Source organism: Prunus mume, linkage group LG6 (genome assembly GCF_029339155.1).
Source record: "Prunus mume cultivar Tortuosa linkage group LG6, ASM2933915v1, whole genome shotgun sequence".
In the NCBI taxonomy this organism is placed as follows: domain Eukaryota; kingdom Viridiplantae; phylum Streptophyta; class Magnoliopsida; order Rosales; family Rosaceae; genus Prunus; species Prunus mume.
The window spans coordinates 17,012,502-17,023,009 of NC_142703.1; the positions used below are offsets into that span (position 1 = coordinate 17,012,502).

General features: G+C 41.4%; 1 protein-coding gene across 1 annotated transcript; it reads left to right on the forward strand.

Annotated features, from left to right (window-relative positions):
• The first annotated feature begins 1,830 nt into the window (after positions 1–1,830).
• Positions 1,831–4,023, forward strand: LOC103335536 (polyol transporter 5-like). Its single transcript, XM_008238551.2, has 3 exons — positions 1,831–2,014; positions 2,226–2,572; positions 2,941–4,023. The coding sequence occupies exons 1-3, from the start codon at positions 1,858–1,860 to the stop codon at positions 4,021–4,023; spliced, it is 1,587 nt and encodes a 528-aa protein (XP_008236773.2). The 5' UTR covers positions 1,831–1,857.
• The last annotated feature ends 6,485 nt before the right edge of the window (positions 4,024–10,508 follow it).

Sequence of the window (10,508 nt, forward strand, 5' to 3'; positions counted from 1 at the left end):
GTGTGTGTGAGTTTAGTATACTATCGCCCCTCTCAGTAAGAAAGGTCCTGAAAAAAGGATAAGAGGAAGAAATTCGTAAGCAATTAAAGTTAATCAAAATATAAATAAGATGTTTGATTTTATCAAGAAAATATAGTTTTATACAAACACAGCCATAGAAATTAGTATTGGTCATTTTGTGTGTGGCCAAAGTAAGGAAATGAGGGGTTGTTTGGCACGGTGGATTGTCATGGACTATACTAAATCATGAGACTGTCTCGGATTAGCTTAAATTGGCTTAAGTTGGATTAAGTACTGACCTACGTTTGGTGCTGCGTCGGACTAAGAAGCTAAATTGTAAAAATAGTAAAGACCTATGTTTGGTGCTGTATTGGACTAAAAAATAATTTTTATAATATTTAAATTTAATTGAGATTTTTGACCTAAAAATAAATAAATGTTACAAAAAAAACCCCAATTCAAAGATTTATAACAATATCGGGCAAAAATATTTGGTCAATAATTATTACACCTACAGGGGAGACTGGCAACACTTGGCTCTTGAAGCATTTGGTCAATAATAAAACCTCCCCTACTCAATTGTTATTATAAGACTCCCGTCACAATTAAATACAAACTAATTCTGACATATTTCACCGCTTGAATTGAGTTGAGTGAATTACATAAATATTTGTGTTTTTTATGTGATAGAATGTCATACAATTTTACTGGTTGCATAAATTGATTCGCAAAGCTATGACCCTATAATTCTTCCTATTTTGTTTTTTTTTGTTTTATTGTTCTCTTGTCTTATTTCTTTGTTTACATATTTATCGCGAGGACTATATTTTTTATAAGTAAATGAAGTCAAGAGTGAGTCATGCACAAGTATGTGAAACATTGAGATTTGTTAGACATACAATGGCTCTGCGGATAATTCAATATCCCAAATATTTTGTTTTGGTTGACTTCTCAACAATCCCGCTTAAGTTGAGAGAGTGAATGTCAAAAAACTCCCAACTTTCACACCATAACCACAAAATCTTATTTCCCCAAGCATGGGCGAAACTAGATTAATGGCTACAGTGGGTTGTATCTTAGGGAGGTTTTTGGGGATAAAAAGAAAATTCAAACATATATATTTGACTTGTTTTAAATATAATCAAGTATGTATTAAGCTATTAAAGGTCCAAAAAAGTCTAATTCTTTATGAAAATACACATTAAAATATGTACACTTTCAATTATGTTGTTGAACATATTTTTATTTTGATAATATGTGTTTTCAGTGCAAGCGATTAGGGAAGAGGAGAGTTTACACAAATATTTATTGGGTGGAAGGCAGTTAGTTATGCTGCAACTTATCCTGAAGGCCACAGATAAAGCTGAATGGATCGGTCCATGAGGACCAACCCAACCGCATGTGCTCCCAGAATGAGATCAGTTAATATATCCAAGTGAATTTTTTTTTTTTTGGGATGAAGAATTAATATATCCATGTCTAACGAAGGAACAGTTGGCCCTTTTTGTTATTTTCTTCCATTTTTGGGTCATTATTGTTTTTCTCACTAAAAGAAACCTGTCATGACCTTTAATCCATTTGTGTCTTCATGCTTCTCTGTTGTTCAGATGTCAAGAAGTCAATCCCATTTGATTGGCGCCGCTAATAGAAACCAGAATTTGTTTCCAAAAACAAAACCAACTCAGGCACCAGCCCAAAACAACAACAGCTCCAGCAAACGGATAGAAACCATACAACTTCTATAGGTTAAGAGTCAGCTTATATATTCTCTTCCTCTCTCTCTCTCTCTCCCTCATCGCTTATTGATAAGTGATCACTCCTCTCTCTCTCTCTCTCTCTCTCCATCCAACTATCAAAATGGCCGACCAAAGAGTAGAAGACAATGCTGTCTCCGGCCAACTCCAGAACGACCATGGTATTGCAGACTTCGATCCCCCACAGAAACCCAAGACAAACAAGTTCGCTATAGCCTGCGCCATTTTGGCTTGCACGACTTCAATCTTATTGGGTTATGGTAATTATCCTTTGCACCCTCAGTTCTTCAAAATTCATGAGCCAAATAAAATTTATTTTTTCTTTCCTAATTGTTGTTAGCCCCCGAAAATAGTCAGCATGAAGTTGGCGCTTGTTTTATTATTTTTATTATTTTTAATCACAATCCTTGAGGGAAAAGTGCATGAATTGTACTGGAGTGTGGTTTAATTATATTAATTTTGTGTACACAGATATTGGTGTAATGAGTGGGGCGAATATCTTCATCCAAAATGACCTCAAATTAAGCGACACCGAAATCGCAGTCCTTGCGGGCACTCTAAATATCTACTCCCTCATTGGCTCCGCCTTGGCCGGCCGAACCTCTGATTGGATCGGCCGCCGGTACACCGTTGTCCTCTCTGGAGTCATCTTCTTTGTCGGAGCTCTCCTCATGGGTCTCGCTCCCGGTTACGCCTTCCTCATGTTTGGCCGATTCGTCGCTGGAATCGGCGTCGGCTACGGTCTCATGATCGCCCCAGTCTACACCGTCGAGATCTCTCCGACGTTGTCTCGTGGCTTCCTCACATCTTTCCCAGAGGTTTGTTTTGTTTCATTATTTGTCTCTTTACTTTATATTATTTTTCTTTTTTGGTAATTAGATTCCACAAGTACCTCATGCTTTATATTTTGCTTCAATTTTTTTCCACTCATTTTATACAAGTAATATTGACGAGGGCGATATGAACACAAGACCTCAGCTGCAACTACTTTAACCACTTGAGTTACAAAGGATTATATATATTTTGTTTTAGATTAATCAAATCCAAAAACAAAATTAATTAAGAAAAAAGAGTTGTGATTAATTGTGTATGTATATTTATTTTCGGACAGTAGATGTGGAATTTTTACTAATTGATTAATTTGTTTATTTGAAAAAAATATATATATATATATATATACGTCTAGGTGTTTGTCAATCTTGGCATATTATTGGGGTACGTATCCAATTATGCCTTCTCCAAGCTCCCAACCAACTTGGGCTGGAGGTACATGCTCGGCGTCGGTGCACTTCCAGCGGTGGTTCTCGCCGTCGGCGTTTTAGCCATGCCCGAGTCACCTCGTTGGCTCGTCATGCAGGGACGACTCGGGGATGCCAAGCGAGTTCTCGACAAAACCTCAACTTCCAAAGAAGAGGCTCAACTCAGGCTAGACGACATCAAAGAAGCTGCAGGCATCCCCATGCACTTAAACGACGACGTTGTTTCGGTCGCGAAACAAAGCCACGGCGAAGGTGTATGGAGACAACTGATCCTTCATCCCACACCGGCCGTTCTTCACATTTTAATCGCAGCCCTTGGTATCCATTTCTTTCAACAAGTCACGGGCATAGACTCTGTCGTTTTGTACAGCCCAAGGATCTTTGCGAAGGCCGGGATCACCTCTTACGAGCACACGCTACTGGCAACCGTGGCCGTTGGATTCATCAAGACCATTTTCATCTTCATCGCCACATTTCTCCTTGATCGGGTTGGACGACGCCCATTGCTTTTGACCAGCATGGGTGGAATGATACTTTCCCTTGCGTGTCTCGGTGCGGCGCTTACGATCGTCGATCATCACGACAGCACAATCCCGTGGGCCGTCGCATTGTGCATCACCATGGTGCTATTCAACGTTGCATTTTTCTCTATCGGACTGGGGCCCATCACATGGGTCTATAGCTCTGAGATCTTCCCGCTAAAGCTGCGAGCGCAAGGAGTCAGTTTGGGAGTGGCCGTTAACAGGGTGATAAGTGGCATCATCTCCATGACTTTTCTTTCCTTGTACAAGGCCATCACGATTGGCGGGGCCTTCTTTCTTTACGCGGGAATTGGAGTGTTGGCTTGGGTCTTCTTCTATACAATGCTTCCGGAAACACAGGGCAGAACCCTCGAAGAAATGGAGGTCTTGTTTGGTAAATACCATAAGTGGAGACAAGCCAACGCCACGCTCAAGAGCAAGAAAGTTGATCATGGTGATGGCGATGAAAACAAGGGTCAAGTCAACTAAGAATAAAAATCAAGTCTACTGTAGGTATTGTATTGAAGTCTCACAGCTACCACATTTGCATTTCATTTGTTTTCCACAAAGAATTATTACTGTAACCAATTCATTCCCTCAATCCACTACATAATTTAAGATCAGAATATCAAAAAGCAGGGATCCACATCCAAGTGCACTAACATGAGATTTACTCCCATGATCAAGCTCAGCCTTGTTCAATCTTAGTTGTCCAACCAAAACTAACAAGTCAAGAAATGTTTATGATAAACGTATGTCCTTGAAATACTCAAAAAATGGGTTGAGTGGACTTAAATACACAACAGATTTTGGAGGAATTTGATAGAAATTGAAATGTATCCTTGAATTGCTATGAATTGAACTACGAGGATAAAATTGACAAAATTGAAACTACGGGGATAAAATTGACAAAGTTAAAATTACATGAAACAAAGTGGTAAAACCGGGAAACTATATAGCGACTAAAAGTGAAGTTTTGCCTTTGTTTAATATTACAGCACTTCCAACTTCAAATCCTAGCGTTGCTCCTGTTGTCAATATAATTTTCAAAGAGATACTAAAAAAAAAGGCATTTGTTTTAATTCAAAAAATTGGATGTTTAGCACTCTGAAACACGGGTTGATAATGATATATTATTTCAAAAATGGTATAGGTTGCCCATTTTTTTGAGAGAAAATTGTATTTCATTCAACCCAAGCAAAATATTACATGGTAAAAGCTAGCATATTAAAACGGTGGCCTCGTTAAAACCTTTTCGGAGAAAACCACATGGGATAAAACCCCGGGTTGGAAAGAGTACACTTAAGAAGATTGAAGACATCGCCTCAAGAAGACCCTGAATCTCTTTCACAAGCACTCCCTCAGGAGCTAAACACTATTCTTCCTTCGAAAGCAATTATACTGCAGTCAGATTCAACTACTAGAGGCAGAAGTGATGCGTCTAAGGCAAAAGAGAGACCAACTTTGAGAGCATAGCAATTGAGCCCACCATGTCACCATGTGAGTCACGTATGATCAAACCCACACCCCAAATTCCATCCCTCAAATCCAAAGCACCATCCACGTTAATTTTAAAATAACCATCCTAAGAGGGGCGCCAATGTCGATCACGATCTAACAAAGAAAAACTACTATGATATAGTAATTGAGATTTAGAGCAATTAGAGAATGATTAAACCTAACAACACTATCACTTCCATTTAGCTTTCTATAAGGACTTTTTTTAGGCTTATAACATAGAAAGGGCTTTTCCCAACCAACCTAGGTTATGGGCTAGCGCGCCCCTATTAGTCAAGCTTTGATTTGACGCTAGTTGAAAAAGGGAGGAGCGCTACTAGTGAGGCTCGCTTCGCATGAAAAAATTTACTAAAATCAAGGTTTTCCATTCTGATTCTTGGGTATATCTCCGCTACCTTCCGAACTCTGCTTGCTTCAACTCACTTCACTTACAAAGCGCTTTTCCAACGATCCTTCCCATACACTCCTCAGCAGAATGAGGTTGCTGAGCGGAAACAACCATTTTTGCTCGTGCTAGTGCCCCCCTTGCAATATGAGATTTAATGCCATAACTCTTATTTGTATTTTACTTTTTAGTGGTGCTGTTGGGAAATCGGCACGTCAGACATAGTTGGCAGATATCATTCCCCACAACATCCCAATGCTGGTATAATAAAGCATGCATCCCATCAGGACCAAGAGATTTCATTGGAGCCATAGAATGTAATTCCAACCCCACATCTTCTCTTGTAAAAGGCAAATTGAGCGCACGTTGAGTCATTTAGGAGACACGGTTCTTGACTGAAGCAAAAAACTTCATCAACCATAATTCCACCATCAGAAGAAAACAAATAATTCTAGAATTCTAGAAAAAGGTCTCCCATTTTTTGGCAATCATACTGCAACCGGTTTTTGGCATCTAAAGTGTCCTAAAGTGTCCAACCTTTGCCAAACTGCTAGCTTGACCCACTCTGCAAGTCTCGACATCCACTCGACTGTGAAGAATCTTGAAATGTACTAGAAACTGATTGTTGATCTGAGTTCTGACCCCAAGTTGGCATGGGTCCAGATTTTTCATTTCCAGAACCTGATCCGAATCCTCCTGACCAAACACTACCTCAAGAACCAAAACTAAACCATCTCTCTATAATGAACCCGGACTTTTCTACCATAGCTCGTCTTATCTCGTTGTCGTCTCGCCGCACTAGGTGGACTAAGTGTCTTTGCCACTCGATTGGCTGAGGATTATGGAAATGGTTCAGACAGTTGTGCCTGCAATTACTTACCCTTCGATACTCCAACATAATCATTGAGTCATGATCAACCTTAGAAATTCGGCTCGCTTAGTATCTAGATAAGAATGCGGGTAGAACTGATTATACAAGATCTGCTCAAACTCTGCCCAAAGAATGGCAGTAGGATCATGGTAATCTTGTCGAGCAGTTTCCCCCAAATAAAAAGGATTCACCTTCAAGAGGAAAGTAGCCAACGAAACTCGATCCTCAGTGGGGCACCTCATAACCTCAAAACACTCTTTCTAACTTAATGAACCAATATTCGTCCTCTGCCGGTTTCACACTTCCTGAATAGGTAGGAGCTCCTAATTTCTTGGCTTTTTCGATGTAAGAAGTCTCACTCTGGCCTCCTACCCTGTGACATTGTAACAACTGTTCGAGTCAACTGATCAAGAACTCAAGTTGACAGGACCATGAATTTCTCGTAACCGGACGAATCTGTAGAATTCTGACATCACCCCGTGTCGGGCCCACCTACTAAAACTATGTCCTCTTTTGCCAAAAGGACTAAAGGCTCGAGATTTTCTGCCGAAAATTTGTGAGAGTCTCCCCTATAAATTGAACATTCCCCAAGTTTCAACCGCACAAAATTCACAATTTAATATCCCAACAGCAGCACGCACAATATAATTTCATGCAATTCACATAAACGGCCTTCGTCCTTCAAATGATTCGAAACAGAACCGCCAAAGCACTTGTTCTTAAATCAATTTAATGCATTAAATATTGCATATAACAAACTCAAAACTAAATTATGAACGCCTACCGAAATCAACATAAAATAACTTCTCCAAATATCCAACATACGAGGTTTTAACCTCCTATCATAAACGCATCTCGTTTTCACCCAAATTTCAGGACCAACGACAAGGTCTGCACCGCATACAATAAAACACACATAAAGTTTAACCCGCGGCTGCACCTAGTAATTCTAAGCTGCCTACGTACCCTCAACTAGGGATCAAGCCACACGTAGTTCTTCCTCTAAAACCTTTTTTCTCTAAATCACAACTCAACATATCTCCCCATACGCCGAATCTACCAACGCCACGTGAGGTGTCAACACGCCGGCTACTCCTACGACACGTGCGACCTCAACATAATATCACATATCTCCCCATCGCGGATATACCAGCGCCACGTGGGAGTGCATCACGCCGTCTACTCCTACGACACGTGCGACCTCAACACAATATCACATATCTCCCCATACGCCGGATATACCAGCGCCATGTATGGGGTATGTCAACACGCCGGCTACTCCTACGACACGTGCGACCTCAATACAATATCACATATCTCCCCATCGCCGGATATACCAGCGCCACGTATGGGAGTGCATCAACACGCCGGCTACTCCAGCGACACTTGTGACCTCAACACAATATCACATATCTCCCCATACGCGGATATACCGACCCCGTATGGGGTCTGCCAACACACCGGCTACTCCTACGATACGTGCGACCTCAACACAATATCACATATCTCCCATACGCGGATATACCAATGCCACGTATGGGAGTCTGTCCGCACGCCGGATAATCCTACGACACGTGGGACCTCAACACAATATCACATATCTCCCTTACGCCGAATATACCAGCGCCACGTATGTGGTCTGTCAACACGTCGGCTACTCCTACGACACGTGTGACCTCAATACAATATCATATATCTCCCCATACGCTGGATATACCAACACCACGTATAAGGTCTCAACACGCCGGCTACTTCTACGACACGTGTGACCTCAACACAATATCACAAAATCCTTCAATATGCCGCACGCCGGATAATCCTACGACACATGGGACCTCACAATCATAGGGTGGTACTTACGTGTAGTCAATATCCGGGGAGGTACATAGGGTAATGCGTACAGCACTTCAAACTGACATTCTACACTCTTTTTATACCATTATATATACACATAAATATATATATTAATTTCTAATATTGTATACACCTCAGCAATAAACTAATATCCTAATCCCACATAACCAACATACAATCACGGCCTGTCATTATGGTCATTTTAATCTTCCTAAGAAGGTAACACTACCTAGGAAGTCTCACGGTCAACCGAGGGTCAAACAACCCAACCTTGGTCAAACGGCCCACGGGGTACACGACCTCTATATTCAGATCTAAAAGTTTCTATAGGTTCTACAAGGTCTAGGACACAAGTCCTGCAAGTTTGGTCCAGATCGGACGGTCGGATCACTCACGATCGCACGATCGGACGGTTACTAAAACCCTAGCCCTAGGGTTGGCATTTTCGGAGTATCCGGGATTCCGTTTTACGATCTGTTGAATCCTACACGATTCTAAGGATGTCCAGGTTAACATATATTAAATTGGAGTCAATCCAATGGTCCAAAACTATCAAACTCAGATAACGCATAATAGACGATATCCGTTCGAGATTCAAATGGTAACCAAATAGAAATCCGAGCACACCTACGCGCTCGTGAGAACCAGGAGATCATTTTAGAACCTAAAGCTGGTCCATTTTCCTAGCCCACGTGCCGACAGTGCGTGGGTGCCTTGAGTAATTTTGGTGGCTGGAAAAACTCCAAACCTTCCAAGCTCCCAATCCTAGGTGTAAAACCCCATTTGGAGTCACTTTTGTTCTTGGGCCTACCCTAAAAAATGGCTGGAAGTGGCCGGAATCGCGATCCCAAAACTGGCCGAATTTCAATTCGTAAATCGAACCATCAACACTCAAAATTGATGAAATCCTACCCAACCATCAGCTAGATCATGAAAAATAGGTGAGAAACCATACCTCACTTGCTGGAATTGGTGGCTGGACGACGGAGAACGAAGTCGAAGTTTCTGTCAAAATCGCGCGATTCAGAGCTTTTTGCGGATTCCGGTGTCGGCGTCGGTAATGGTCGGACAGGCTGGGGTGGCGGCAATTTGAACTGACCGGTCTCGAGGCCGATCGTTGACTGTGGTGGCGGCGGTGGCTTTGAGAAGCGACCGGCTGTGCAGAAAAAGCTGGAGGGGGAGGCTGCGCGAGAGAGAGAGAACCAGATTTTTATCTAACTCTTTTTCGCCAAAATTACGATTATGCCACTGAAGGTATTTTGATCGTATCTCTCTCGTTACAACTCCAATTCGAGCCCACTACATGTTTATGGACTCATCTCGGTACCACCTACGCAACCAAACCACTTGTTGTACCAAAATCCTTCAGGATAAGGAAATAACCAAATTACCCCTACCCCAAGGGTAAATTCGTAATTTCAATTAAATAATGTAAATGAGTAATTAAATTTGGGGTCGGGGTGTTAGACAAGTGGTTCAGGCTCTTGCCTCAGTGGTAGTGCTCTAAGCTCATTCTCACATGCGCCCTCAACAACAGGTGGAAGTGGTAGTTGAGCTGGCATCACGGCTTGTGGCTGAGGTGGTGGTGGTGGATTGGGCTCCTCAGCCCTTTGGCTGTGAGTCCTCGGTTTACCACGTTTATGACACATGACGTTAAAAGGAAAGACAGAAAGTCTCAAATTCAAGTAGGCACACAAGGTGCGAAGTCTACAGGAAGTTAACATAATGTTTTGATACTATAAGTTGACAGTACCCGGATTCCTCCTCAGAGAAAGGTAAAGACTTCTACCGAAAAATTGGCAGAGTCTTCCCTGTAAAAGAACACTTCCCAAAGAGTCACCACGTGTAAAACCAAGTAATAACATAAAATCCCAACTTCATGCAGGCGCAAGTTAAGTCACACAAGTTTACACTGTTCAGGAGGTCTTATGCCAGAAATCCAACTCTAACAAGGGTAATACTAGGGCATACTTAGTAAGTAGTTTTAAGTTACAATAAAAGGTAGTTCCACAAACTACAATTAAGAAGTCCTACATAAGGAAATAGAGTGCGCTGGAAGGAAAGCTCAACGTGAAATCATGGATCTTGTCACGCTACAGCCTGGGGGGAGCAAAATACAAAAGTGTGAGTGGACAAAAACAAAGTTTTGAACATAAGTTATAATGAACATACTAACCCCCTCTGTTTTAGAAAATAATGAAAACCATGCAATTAAATCCTTTATGCATAAATATATTCCAATACTTGAAGTATTATAATCGGAAATCTATATTATATCCAAATCCAAGGAAGACAGATTTCAAATACTTTCTCCCGCAAACACGCCCTTCCCAAGGTGTATGCTTG